At 41.4% G+C, this 14782-nt stretch overlaps 1 protein-coding gene across 3 annotated transcripts in view; it reads left to right on the top strand.

The window, feature by feature from the left end:
- Positions 1-14573, top strand: part of SYNE1 (spectrin repeat containing nuclear envelope protein 1) — a 451046-nt gene extending 436473 nt beyond the window's left edge. For all 3 annotated transcript variants that reach the window (XM_032836376.1, XM_032836375.1, XM_032836377.1), the window contains 5 exons: positions 1338-1466; positions 3054-3266; positions 4337-4429; positions 5797-5855; positions 13613-14573. In XM_032836376.1, coding sequence (XP_032692267.1) covers positions 1338-1466; positions 3054-3266; positions 4337-4429; positions 5797-5855; positions 13613-13853 — 735 coding nt within the window. In that variant the 3' untranslated portion in view covers positions 13854-14573. The remainder of the gene's footprint in view (positions 1-1337; positions 1467-3053; positions 3267-4336; positions 4430-5796; positions 5856-13612) is intronic.
- Positions 14574-14782: the final 209 nt, after the last annotated feature.

Raw genomic sequence — 14782 nt, 5'->3', positions numbered from 1 at the left:
TACATCTGAACAGGAGTTCAAGCAGCTGGGCCCTGTCTTGTATCCAGCTATCTGAACTAGTCCCACAAGTTTATCTCAGCCCCGACTCATTCATTCATTCATTCATTCATTCATTTATTCAACTGATACTTACTGAGCATGTTGGCAGACATCTCCTGAACATGAAAGTGAGCATTACAAATATTGGCTCATCCATTTTACCATAATTATTTGATGAGTACCTACTCTCTGGCAGAGCAGTCAGGATACAACACAGCCTCTACTTCTGTTGGGGAAGACAAACAGTAAAATGCAAGTATTGCTGGGACGCCTGGGTGGCTCAGTTGGTTGGGTGTCTGTCTTCAGCTCAGGCTATGATCCCAGGGTTCTGGGATCAAGTCAGGCTCCTTCCTCAGGGGGGAGCCTGCTTCTCCCTCTTCCTGCTGCTCCCTCTGCTTATGCTCTCTCTCTCTCTTTCACACACACACACACACACACACACACACACACACAAATAAATACATTTTTTAAAAATACAAGTAATTGCTTAACCAAAATGCTTGCAAGTGTCGATGATAAGATGAGAAAAGCCATTTTGGGATAGAGGTGAGGGAACTTCTAGGAATCTTGGAGCCGACACTGGAGAGATTTTGCCAGACAGAGCCAATGGGATGTCCCATAAACAGGAAAGGGCTTAGTGTCTTTAAGGTCAGAGAAGAGGCCAGTGGGATCAGAATGTCGTCAGAGAGGCAGGGAGTGATCAGGAAGATCACTTTTGCGACCGATCATGCAGGGCCCTGTAGGTCCGAAGCCGGAGTGGAGGGCATCTGAGCACAGTGCAGACCTGCTTCCCGGGTCCGCATGTGCCCCAGGAATACCCTGAAAACAGGCACACAGGCTGTTGTTTCACCCGTGGGCCCCCTCCCTATCCTGTGCTTAAGAGATTTTCAGTGACTACGTGTTGAATAAATGAATGAACAAATGAATGAATGAAGGACATGGGGACCAGATTAAGGCCTTACAACATGGGAAGGTTTGAATAGAGGGGAAGAGCCGGGAGCAGAGTTGTTTCCTTCCAAACTGTATAGTAACCCTAGAAATTAAGTACCCGATGCCAGTGTTTCCTTATGTCCAAATTCCCCCCTCAAATAGCGAACTAGACGCTCTTGGTGAGAATGTGAACTCAGATCATTGCCACAGCACCGGTGCCTTTCTCAGAAAGGAGTTGTGCCTCAGACCTTAAATGCAACGTATCTTTGCCAGGGGTACCAACTGTAAAGACGGGAAATTGAAGCTGTGAGGGAAAGAAAAATATATTATTCAAGATGATTTTATACTCCATTTTTTTTTCTCCATAGGATTTCCATGAAATGAGTCATGGTTTGCTTCTTATGCTGGAGAACATCGACAGAAGGAAAAATGAAATTGTCCCTATTGATTCTAACCTGGATGCAGAGACACTTCAAGACCATCACAGGCAGCTCATGGTAAGACATGTGAGCTCTGGCAGCCTGGCTTGTCACAGCAGTCATCCATTTCATGTACAGAAAAAGAATGTGGGTGACAATATATATATATATATATATATTTTTTTTTTACATTTTGCATACTGGTCTCTAACTTTCTCTTTTTTATTAGTTATAGTTTCTGATCTGGGGAAGGCAAACATGCTTATAGGAGACGATGTCTACCAGCTTTAGAATCTGGTTCTTTAGTCATTGCTCAGCTGTAGAAATCTCAGATGTTCTTCTTCTTAATGAGGTTGTTTTTACTAAAACAGATCTTTGGCAATTATACTTATTTTTAATTTAAACTGTATTTGTTACACCTATGCATAAAATAAGAGTATATTGGGTGGCTTAAATTTTATTTTTATGGACATTGAAACTATTATTTAGAAAGAGACCATTAAGACTTCTAAGAAGAAATTAAGTGTGGTTACCTGGGTGGCTCAGTCAGTTAAGTGTCTGCCTTCGGCTCAGGTCATGATCCCAGGGTCCTTGGATCGATTCCCGCTTTGGGCTCCTTCTCAGTGAGGAGTCTGCGTCTCCCTCTACCCCTGCTCATGCTCCTTCTCTCACTCACTCTCCCTCTTTCAAATAAATAAATAGAATCTTAAAAAAAAAGAAAAAGAAGAAGAAGAAATTTAGATTTAACAGTAACCTTGTCACCATGTTTTGTGAAAATGAAGACAAAAAGGAAAATGTGAAAAGTTATTTTCATTATCTGAGACGAAGAAAACATGCCAGTTCTCAAGGAGAAAGAAACTTTTTCTAGCACTGAATTCAAAAGGAAATTTGCAGAATCTTGGCATAGATTCTTATACAAAGAACTTTAGACAATATAATGTACAGTGTACTTAGGAGATTTTATAGAAGATAAAGCAGTATATTTGAGTTCCATTAGGAGAAAATGATTTGCATTTTGTAGCTTTCTGTGTTTTCAAAATGTCATTTCTCAACATTTAATGCTTACTAACCTAACCAACAGAATTGATAGCTTTTGATTCAGTACCATAAAGGTCTTAGAAACCATGAGGGAATTGTTATGCAATGACATTTTTACTGACTTTTGACCTCAGATATTAGTTGTAAATAATGAATCACTACCATAGCTTTCAAAAAATGTTGAACAAAGTTCAGCGTATACTTAGACATACCTGAGTTTTGCTATATTTATATGTTAATGTTTCTCTTTCTGTATAAAAGAATATCTTATGTCTCTTTGCTAAGTACTTGATATTTTAAGCACTTTCATGTATAATCACCAATTTGAACCTTTTAATATACTTACTGTGAACCAGGCAGGAAAGAGTATTATCATTTTCCGAAATGAGAAAACTTGAGATCAGGAAGGTTCAGGGGACTTACAGACTATTTCTGGCAGAGGCAGGGTTAGAACCCAGACTCCGATTCCCAACTGCCACAGGCTGCTTCATTCTTCCCTATGTGAGCACAGCATTCAGATATTCGGGTTTAATTGCCGGCTAAGTTAAACTGATGTCATTCTGCCTTTTTGGAATTTTCCCCAAATATCAAAAGTTGTTAGTAAAGCATTTCTTATCATGCACGTAGCAAATAAGGCATGAGCTCTTGGAATCCCAGCTCAGAGTGGCCTCACTGCAAGACATGTCTTGCCAACTCCTGGTGAACGCTGAAGGCACAGACTGTTTGGAAGCCAAAGAAAAAGTCCACGTAATTGGAAATCGGCTCAAACTTCTCTTGAAGGAGGTCAGTCGTCACATCAAGGAGCTGGAGAAGCTATTAGACATGTCAAGCAGTCAGCAGGTAAGCTCTAAGCAGACATCACTGTGTGGCATCTCTTAGAGGAAACCAAAGAAGCATCATCTTTATCCATTTTTAGGACTTTGAATATAGTACTTGTCAGAATAAAGCGCCCGCTCTCAATCACTGCTCTCACAAGCCCTGTCTGAAAATTCAAAAAAGGGACTCATAAACTTTTATACTAGGACACTGCTTTTGATTCTATTACATCAAAAAAAAAAAAAAAAAAACCTCTTGCAATCGTTACCGCTAACCCTTTACAGTCTCTACTGTGGTATTGTATTTTACCCTGTTTATTTACAAATTCACAAGTTTTCACGTTTTCATTCACATGGCTGTGGTAGATTATAACCAGTCGTGGCATCTGAGTTTTGTATTCAAACACCAGGAAGCACGAGATCTCCTGACACAGATGGCAATTCATTCATAGAGAATGTCTTCTGCTCATTTACTTTTTAGATTTTTTTTTAAATCTAGATTTTTAGATTTTTTTCTTAAATCTACTGCATTGTGGCCGTATTATTGGTTTTGAGAAATGCATCTGTAGAGACAGAGGGGCTTGGTAAGACTTCAAACAATCAGTTGTGAAATCTTGTTTTTAGCACACAACACCCGCCCCATCGTAAGCCTGCAAAGGACCAGTCTCCTCTGAAAATGAGTAGCGCCAGACATACTACAAAAGCAGGCTCCTGGATGACTATATTTTGTTTCTAACTCAAATGAATTGGTCTCTCCCTGGCCCGAGAGACCTGGAGTGTAAGATGAGTTCCTTCCCCTCCTCCTCTTCCATTCATCCCCATCTGTGTCATCAAGAAATGAGAAAGCTGTAAGTGACATAGGAGCAGCAAAAGTGTGCCTGTATTTTCTAGCAGGACCAAATTTACAGCCAGAAAAGTCCTGATACATTAGAAGAATTAGGTTCTGTTCCTACAGTTGTCTGATTCTATTTTGCCCAAGGAATGGTTTGATTTTACAGAGGATGGTTGGGGATGGGCTGGTAAATGCATTGGGGATGACCAAGCCATCGTGGCCTTGGGACACGGAATCATTGAAGGAATCTGTTTCCTACATAGGATTTGTCTTCCTGGTCTTCGGCTGATGAACTGGACACTTCGGGATCTGTGAGTCCTACTTCTGGAAGGAGCACCCCAAACAGACAAAGAACGGTAACTTTCCACTGGTCCTTCTCAGTTGGCCCATGGGAGGGAACACAGGGACGCGACACAATCTATACCTACCTCAGGGTCCATAGGCTCCCCCTGGGGAGTGCTGGAGTCCCCCTACAGAAAAGGGTTGTCACACAGTAACCCAGCCAAGTGGTGTTTCCTCAGCCCTGCGGCATGCCCTCCCCACGTGCACTCAGGAATGGAAAAGAACACTCTGTTTTTCCAAAGAAGGAGGGCTCAAGGTGTGGTTGGTACAGGGAGACAAATTATTTCTCTCGCTCCAAGGGCCATCGGTAGCATGGTGTTTCCTTATTTCTTTGGTGGCTCCTCCCTTCAAACCACTACCACCAGAGTCCACCTAAAAACGTAGGTTCCAGGTAAAGGGGCGTCTCAGCCAGAAGCAGACAAAACTCAGAGCGTCTCATGAGACCCGTGTATGTATGAGACAAGTGGAGGTTCTTTTGAACTCTCAAGCGAAGAAGCTCCTGAAGGTGGTTCTGACGGTTTTGGGCGACTGTGCTGCCCACACAGAGGCAACAGCTCAAGAGGCCTCAGCCACAGAGCCTTCGGGAGGCTGCCTCACTGGCATTCTGTGAGGACGGAAAGACGAACCTGGCCCCTGCTACCCTCTATACTTTGATTTCTCTGTGTAATTAGAAGCTTGTTTTTGTTTTGTTATTTTTTTTGTCCGGCTTTATGATTATATTCATTTTTATTACATCCCATTTTCCTTAGTTTTTAGAAGTATTGATTTTGTTTGTACTATTTTTGTTATAAACACTTAAGTTCTATGCTGATAAATGTTATTATCTTATTTAGGATTGTTTTTTACTACATTCACTAGTTTCCTATAGATCCTAGTTTAAGAATGTGAAGGAATACTGGCTTTTCTAGTCAAATTCTAGCCCTGATTTAACTTGTCGGGTCCTCAACATTCTACAAAGAAAATTCTCATATTGCCGTTGTTATTTTTTATCTGCCAAGAATTTCAATACTGTTTCAGTGTTCTAGAAGACTAAGAAATAATGGTGTGCCAAGCCATATTGACCTTCATAGTTATTGTAAGTGAATCCTTGGCTGGTGTAGTCACCTGTGTTTAGACCATGAAAAATGGGGGAAAATAGACCCACTATAGTGGGGACTCCAAACCCCCACTGTTTGTTTCCTCAGTGACGAATGCTAGAGATTTGAATTTGTTTTGTTTCTTCCACAAAAGAAAAGCCAGTTTCCTGAATTCATGGGTACTGATCATTTCATTTGATTTATTTTTCCTTTGCCGCACTTTTAGTTTATTTTGTTTCAGTAGCTTGTCTTTATTTGCCTGGACTGAACATTCTTCTTTCTTTACCCCTGTTCATTGCAAACAGCCACGAGGCAAATGTAGTCTCTCACAGCCTGGACCCTCTGTCAGCAGTCCACATAGCAGGTACCTTATTCTCCTGGTTTCCACACTGTTCTAGAACTCCAAGAGGATGATGAAAATGGTCCATGATTTAGGTAGGCCTCTATCTGGTCTGCCTCAGGGTAGTTGAGAAATTGCTTGTTTCATCCGCACACCCTTTTTCTAGTAAATTGGAAGAGACTTTTCTAAGTGCAAAGTGTAAGTAAAGCCCGGAGCACAAAATATTTGGATCCCACCAGAATTTCATCTAACTATACATAGGCCATCTGGTACTTTTTGTCCCATTGTATTCTGTGTGTGTGGAAGGATTCGGTGCAGTGGATGGCACATTTGATTCATGGCAGACTTTCATCATCCTCTTTATTTCTAGATTTTACAATAAGACAGGTAATAGATCAATGAATTATTTTACCACTCACAGAACCCACAAATCTGAATAAAATATACTAACATCCCCAGCTTTTTATTTTATTTTCATGTTTTATCCAGATTGTGGGTTTTGAATTCTCAAAACGGCAAGTCCTAATTTGGTATTATTTAAAATTTATAAGCACCTTCTCTCTTTTGCTTATCCCAAAACTTCTCTTCTGCCAGCACACTCAGTCACTCACCTTCCTGACATTTGGCAAGCTCTTTCACGCTAGAGACGAGGGAAGTCAGTGCCCCTGCCAGGGGGTGCCCAGAGAGCCCACGCACAGCTGCCACTCCGTGCTTCACGCCTGGCTTCCAACAGCCCCTTGTTCCTGCCCTTACTGGTGCTTTGCCTTCTTCGTTGTTGGTGTGATGTCTGTGCTGCTCTGCCCTTTCACTGATCAGTTCGTGTTTCCCTGGTTGACTTTTTAGACATGAAAATACTGTCCCTGGAGCTAATTTTTCGTTCCAAGCCCAAGCAGACTGTTCAAGTAGTTTGCCCCTCTGGAAACGTACCATTCCTGAGCTGGAATCTCAAGAGGGACCAGGAAGTGTAGAGCTGAAAGCGATCCCTGAGTAATAGTTTTCGTTTTCCAGCTGCGTGCTGAAGGTGATTTGGTGATTCCTACTCAGCTGAAGCAATACAGAACGTACTTTGATGTGCTTTTTGGTTTTAAGCCTTTACTTGCACCTTTTTTTTTTCTTTCCCTTTGGTTTGGTTTGATGACAATTTTGTGGGGTTGTTTTGTTTTGTTTTGTTTTTTTGTCTATAATAAATCAATAATGAAATATGAATGGAGAAAAACTCACAAGGATTTTTAAAGATAATGGTGGAGATCTACAGCTGCTCTGATGTTCTCTTAGTCCTCTATAAGAAAAGCCAATCACGTACTAAAGACAGATTATTGTTTTGTCCATCTTGTCCACTACAAATTACTGATGGGCCATGAACAGAGATGGGCAATGTCCCCATAGCAGTCCTTTTAGGATACTAGAGATCAGTTCTTTGGTTGACATCAATGATGGTCTTTTACGTTACCATGCAACACCAAGAGCAACCACCTTTTGATTCCTAAATATCACATCAGTCTGTAGCCCCAATTCTTTCAGTCGCATGGGTCTTCTGCAAATGTCCAAGGCAGCATCTTCTAGGGCAGCAAGTGCTTCAGTGTGTCTCCTAATGGGGCTTTGCGGCTGGGACAGCCACCCTCTTACTGTGACATCCACAGGTGCCTTTCAACTCTGCTCTGCCCAGCGCTATTTATTAACATCTTTCTGAGCACACAGCACAGTATTTACTTCGCTCTGTAGAGGGTCTGGAATACAAATGATCTACACCAAAGGGCAGATGTCATCAAACACCTTGGCAGCCAGGTTGTGGTCGAACATTCTTGGACTTCTTAATTTCTTGGCACCTCTGTTTGGGGTGCACCCAACCCCGACAATGGAATGCGGAGTCCGCTGGGAAAGAATTAACTTCACTCATTATCCAAGCTGTCATGGTGTTCCTTTGTGTTGAGACTTGAGAGTACCTTGTGTTTGATCTTGCACTGGTCCAGCAAATTTGAAAGCACAAACAGTTTAGAATATTGACCCCAGCGATCTGCAGTGGAAAATGGTAGACACATATTCTTTCTAAGGGAGGAATGAGACTGAGCTGGAAGAAACCGTTTGAAGGAAGGGGGTTCTTACATTGTTTTTGTTGTTTAAGGTCTGGTGTTCATAATACAGTTGCTTACCTGCTGTATATGATTTCAGGTTGATCTTGTAGCCACAGTTCTATGTCCTCGTATCTAATATTCTAAGCCTACATGTAACTTGATGTCAGTATTTACTGTATTCATACTACGTTTACGTCCTGGGCTTACAAAATTACTACCACATGGTCCTTGCCATGTGTCAGAATCTGCAGACTCCCAAATCCATTACAAGGAGCTCCTCAAGACTCTCTGAAAATTATGAACATTTGAAAGACATTCATAGTAATCATTTGTCATTTTTAGATTAAATAGATTTAAGAAGGAATGTTTATGGTGGTCCAGCTGCATTTTATTTTTCTGCTTTTGACTTAAAATCATCTAACTCAATCACCAGTAGGTCTTCCCAACTCTACTGTCAATTATTTAAAGATGACACGTGGGAAGATTTTACTCCAGCTTCCAGCAAGGCAAAGGAGAAATTGCTCTATAGTGTGGATACAGTGAAGTGATGACTTCATTCCAAAAGTTAACCACAAATTCTAAAACATATTCTAAATATTCAAACATGCAAAGCTTCCTCAGACACCTTTGGTCTCTGGCACCTTCTACACAGAGAACTAAGGTGGAAAGAGAAGCAGCAGATAAGAGGAAGGGGGGGGGGAAACTGTGAGCACTTTACTATAAACACTGTCCAGTTTCTTTTTTTTTAAATAAGCATTTTTTTAAAGATTTTATTTATTTATTTGACAGAGATTATAAGTAGGCAGAGAGGCAGGCAAAGAGAGGAGGAAGCAGGCTTCCCGCAGAGCAGAGAGCCCGATGTGGGGCTCAATCCCAGGACTCTGGGATCATGACCTGAGCTGAAGGCAGTGGCTTTAACCCACTGAGCTACCCAGGTGCCCCCACTGTCCAGTTTCTTATGGAATTTTTTTTCAAGTCTTTTGTCAGGCTCTGATGGGATCTACTTATCCGTAGGCATTCAGAAAGCCTCAGTCTATACCGGTGTACTACTAGGACAGGCTGGCCACCAAGGCTGAGAACAGTTATAGGGTAAGGCGCCAATGTTTCTTTTCTGATATTTTGAGGTATGCATTCCCAGTGTTTCCCAGGAAAAGGTCAACCACTTTGGCAAATGTATCACGTCTTTGAAAGAACAACTAAGAAATCAGGACCATTCTCCTGGGAGACAAGGCTACATACAACCAGTCTCTCATGGTATGAGTTAGCACACCTTTGCTTTAGCAATGATGATAAGATAGTGATAAATTGTGACATTTATTTAGCACTTAATGTATCCTAAGCACTATGCTAAGCATTGTTTATCTGTTATCTTATTTAACTCTTACCACATCCCCGTGGCATCTCTGTATTTCCAAATTCACAGACAGGGACGCCGAGGATTAGAGGGATGAAGATTATAGATTTGAATCAGGCCAACCTGACTCTGGATCCTAGCTGGTAAATCACTTCCCTCTGCCAGAGAAGGGGAGGGCTCCTGCCGCAGGCTGCCTGACACTGCTTAGGACCAGCCAGGTCATTTTTTTAAAAAAAGAAGACTGAAATCCTAAATTGATTCTGGAAATTTGTCTTCTGAACCACAATCCAAGGAACAAAGGCCATCCACACTAGAGCAGACAGCAAGATCATATACAACCTAGCTACTTTCTCACAATAAATTCCTGTTAGGACACTGCCACTGTTAGCAAACAAGGAACAAAATGCATTGAAAGTTTCTCTTCACTTGCCTTTAAATAACTGATGCCCAGAAGTAATTCATTTTATTCTCCTTGATTATATAAAATTTTTGAGATGAGTCATACTTTGTGCAAAGTCTTCAGGCTTTTGACATCCCTGGATCATCCTTTCTTGTGTGTAGTGTGTTATTTTGTCCTGGTTCTTCCCCTACCATCTTCCTTCTCCCACAACTGTATGTATTTAGGGAAAGAGATGAAACAACTCCTGGGCAGCTACTTACCCAGAAATTCGAGTGAGGGGAGAGAGAAAAACGATAAACTAAATATTTACTTGGAGAGAATAAGCACATTTTTGCTGGGCAGAATTGTCTGGAATAGCTCCATGGACTGAGTTTCTTGGATAAGTTCACACATTTCATTTTTCCTCTATAAACACAATCTCAACTCGCATCTCTTTATGTAATAAGGCCATTGGAGAGTGATGAGTGACTAGTTAATGAGTAGTCTTTGTTCTTTCCCTCGTCAGATTTCCCAAGACTCTTGAAACAGGTGCCCTTAGGTCAATAGATAAATATTAAAAGTACCCTTTTCCCTGGGCACCATTATCCTGCTGGTACTAAGAGCTCTAGTATAGGTCCGTCCTAGGAGAGGCAATTTTGGGCATGTTGAAACCCTGATAATTGTCCCCAAGGGGGTGGCATTTATCTCAGTAGATAAAGTAGACATTTCCAAGAGCAGTCAACTGCACAGAAGCCCGCTCAGCACTGCGTGTTCTCTCTGTCCCTACCTCAGCCCATTACTTCTCCCTAGGTTAGCATTCTTCAACGTTAGAAGGCACATGGTAATTAAATTTTAATAAGAAATGCTCTGATGCTGTTAAATGTGCCATGTCTTTCAACAGACTCCGTAACACATGAGCCCATATTCCAAAGATGGTGACCTTTCTAGTGTTTCTCAGGAGCGGACTTGTCAAAGTGCAGCCCCTGTTTTCATCTTGATCTCTGGCTTCCTTGCTCAGAGAAGCTAATAATTAACAAATGGGCTATTCACCTCTGTCAGTCAAATTGTACTGTTAAGTATATGCACAGACTTGACCGTAACTAGCGTCCTTAAATGTCTGTCTTCGAAAGAAAGAGACTGTTAGAAATCAACTTCATTTTATTTAAATATTGAATAAGGAGGAAATGTAAGAGTTGGCTTTGGTGCTCCTGTTATAACTCACCCAGGGACAGGTGATGAGTGGTGTTTGCCAGGGCATGTTTTCAGCTCAGAGGAAAAATACAGTGAAGGAAAATTCAATCCAGATTTCATAGGTGACTGTCCCATTCTTCTTGACACACTTTAAGGCAAACCATTGAATTCATACACCGTCAGACCCAAAATGATTTGAGAAAATTAATGCACCCCTTGCCTTTGCAAATGAGAAAACTGAAGACAAGATAGACTAAGTTACTTGCCCAAGATTGTACAATAGCCTCAAAGCAAAATGCTCTTATGTCCATAATACTGAGTTGATCTGTGTGATACTCTGAGGCTTTACAATTAGAAGCATTTATTTCAGACCCAAGGAAACCACTCACCTCCAAATATTTTAGGATATAAGCATTGTCTTCTTTGCTTCTACATGTACGATACGTAAGTGTGGCCTGGAAGACCTTCATTCGTGTCATCAAACAACAAAATGTTTCAGAGAGGGTGGTAGGGCGACTTGGGAACCCTGCTTCCTGCTAGAGCTCTTCATTTCATTGTGTGACTTGGGGCAAGTGATTAGCCCTAACCAGAGAGTCCAAGTTCTGGGACTTAAAGATCTCAGGGTTGAAATCTTAATTCCGCCACTTGCTAACTGTATAACCTTGAGCCGGCTACTCTATCTGAGTGTCCTTTTCGTCATCTGTAAGGTGAAGGTAATGATAATGAGCACATGGGGACTATCAAAGGGATTAAGTGAGAGAATAAGATAAATGCCTTAGTGTGTTGCCCAGTGATTAGAAGAGTAAATGTTAACCCTCCTTAGCCACTTACTATGGAGTTAGAAGATGGACTAGATATTCCCTAAGGTTTTATTTCAACATAAATGTTTTATAATCTGGAAGCTTGAGAAGTTTGTTTTCTCCTTCCACTAATAGATATGTTGACATACTTCGTGTATGCTCTACTATATTTTCACAAAAATTACAACCTTTCCTACTCAGTTTATGAGGAGTAGCTCAGTGGCCTGAGCATAAGGGCAGTTAATCAGTTTGACCACTAGATGGTGATTAAACTCTTATGGCCTCCCAGTTGGTAGCCTATACTGACCAACTTGTAGAAGACATAAAATGTATAAAATATGGAACTTTCGAGTTGGAAGACCATCTAATCTAATTTGGAAGGTTTGAAGCTGTTGACACTCAGAAGTGAAGTGAGTTGTTCAAGGTTACACAGATGTTAGTCATATACCTCGGACAAGAATAAGACAATTTGGGCCAACAATTTGTTTTGGGGTTGTTTGGGTTTTTTGTTTGTTTGTTTGTTTCATGAAACTGCAAGAACCATTCTAGAAACACAGTGTGGTACGTGGCTGTTTGGAGCTCCTGCCGGAGGAGTCTGCTTGTCTCGTGACCGTGTAATAAAGCTTTGAGTACTCCCTCTGTTCTGTTTTAAGGGATTTGTGTCTGGTTTTTTGTCTTAACATTTATTTTCTTTGGTGCCACCCCTTATGATATGAATGATATGAATGTAGTCTGTTTTCAGAAATTAATGGCTTATAGGATACCTGGAAACATAATGTTTTCTTATGAGAAAAATGTAGAGTAACCAATATAGCTTTTAAACCTTCTTATTTCCCCAGTGGCCTCATATTCAGTGTCTTTACCTTAAGTGATATGATAACACTTAGTGATATTATCCCCATTGGGAAATTCATAGTAGGTATGGGGGAATGTGTCTCATTGGTACATATATTCTTTTTGTTCGTGGAGTGTTTTGTGTGCATGTGTATGTGTGTACAAAATGCCTCTTGTAAATACCATTTCCTTCTACGGCTTTTCTACTCGTAACCAAATAAGACATTAGTGGATACTCACAAAGAGAAAATTGTGTACCTCACCCAGGACTTCACTTCCATATTCAGAATTTTGCAGTCTTTCTTATGAATGCTGAAATTCATACTTAATCTCTAATGTACTATTTAAAATTAGATGGGAAAATGGAAGTAGATAGGAAAACTTGGAACTGTGAGTCTAGAAGGAGCCTTCAAGAAGATCATCTATTCTCAGAAAATGGTGTCTGTTTCCCAAAGTCACAGAGCTAGCAATAGATAGGATTGGCCTAGAATCTACGCCATTCCACACAAGTGTTCTGTAGGCTAACTCTGCTGCCACCCTTTCACATACAGCTTTGGGACCCACGTGGCTCAGGGTTAGATGCTGATTCAGTGCAAGATGAAACCAGGGTCTACTCTAAGACTCTTTGAACCTTGACTCTCTTCAAGATGGCTGCCACCGTTCTTAACCTTGCTGCATAGGTTTCGGCCCATCCCAGATGGCACGATGGGATACTTTGCATAATTCTTACAGCAACTAATTTTGCCTAATGGTGCTACTGATACCCTTAAACCAAAATGTCCTGCATCAAACATCCACATTTTAATTATCCTGGATCTGCTTGATCTATGCTGGTCAGATGTGTGTAGAGCCATCCATCTTTGTGGATGGAAAGTGTTTTACCACATTAAGGGATGGGATTTGAAACCAATTAGTTGCCTTTCATTGACTGACTAAATGTTTATTTTTTTCATCAGTGATGTGTCCAAAAAAAAACTCTTCATGTGGTGGTAGGGAGATCACCCGGGCATACTGCAGAAGGCTGCCCGCTCATTGCCAGGACGGGTTGGGTTTGGCATGGTCCTTTAGCTTTCAGGAAGGTGAGGAAGCAAAAAGCAGCATCCATCCAACACTGGAGATATTTGAGTTATTTATGTTGATTCTCCTCTCAGGTCCATAAAAGGTGGCTCCGATTCCTCCCTTTCTGAGCCTTGGCCAGCTCGGTCCAGCCGAGCCTTCTGGTTCAGAGTCCTCCGAACGGCTCTTCCGCTTCAGCTTCTCCTGCTGCTCCTCATCGGGCTCGCCTGCCTTGTGCCGATGTCAGAGGAGGACTACAGCTGTGCCCTCTCCAACAACTTTGCCCGATCATTCCATCCCATGCTCAGATACACAAACGGCCCTCCTCCGCTCTGAACCAAGCAGACGTCATCTGCAGCGGTGCTGGTAGCATAAGGAGGGTTTGGCCAAAAGCGATCCCAAGCTAGCAAAAACAGGACCCCGAATCTTGGCGAATGCCCTCGGTGCGGCAGCTTTAGCCCTCCTCTGTGTCCCATGGGTGAAAATCATGGCTCCAAAGGTGGATGGTAAACAAGGACAGGAGGAGAGCAGACAAACTCTGAGCCTCAGCGCTAAAGAGGTTGAGGACCTCCAACGTTCTCTGGACGCATGAATTCTGGGCCATTGGCTCATCCTAGGCACACCCAAGACATCACTAGACTGAGCAGCTTTCCCACGGTGCTGCTCCATCCATTCAATAAAGGACTCTCCTGGGAGCCATGTTGGCATCGAGCAACCTACCAACCAACCAACCTACCAACCAGTGCTGACGAGATTTTAGAACCTTGTAACATACAGTTTTTAAGAGCTTATATGGCACCTTTCTTTTTACCTTGTTTCCTTTGGGGCATGATATTCTAAACTTTGCTTTAGAAGCACAAGCTGTAAATCTAAAGGCACTTTTTTTTAAAGGTATAAAGAAAAACTGGATGTAATAAATAAGATCATGAAAGGCTTTATGTGAAAAAAAAGTTGAATGTTACAGTCAAAGAAAAGTTATTTATGTATGTACAGTTTGCTAAAGCCAAGTTTTGTTTGTATTGATTTCTTTGCATTTATTATAGATACTATAAAATATTTTGTCTGTGCTTTTTTTTCTCCCCCCTGGAGAAATGACTCTAAATTTACATACTAAGCAGGCACTTACCATAGCACAACCTAAATGATCCTTTGTGGAGAATAAGAGAAGCTGAAACATAAGTATATATGAAAGAAAAAAAGATGGTTACAGGTAGCGCACATTTAGACATAAAGGACTCTGGATGATTTCTTTCCCCTTCCCTTCC

This window comes from Lontra canadensis, unplaced genomic scaffold (assembly GCF_010015895.1).
Source record: "Lontra canadensis isolate GAN:19392208 unplaced genomic scaffold, GSC_riverotter_1.0 scaffold92, whole genome shotgun sequence".
In the NCBI taxonomy this organism is placed as follows: Eukaryota; Metazoa; Chordata; class Mammalia; order Carnivora; family Mustelidae; genus Lontra; species Lontra canadensis.
Note: the sequence above shows the minus strand (reverse complement) of the source record. Positions and strands in the feature narration are given on the sequence as shown.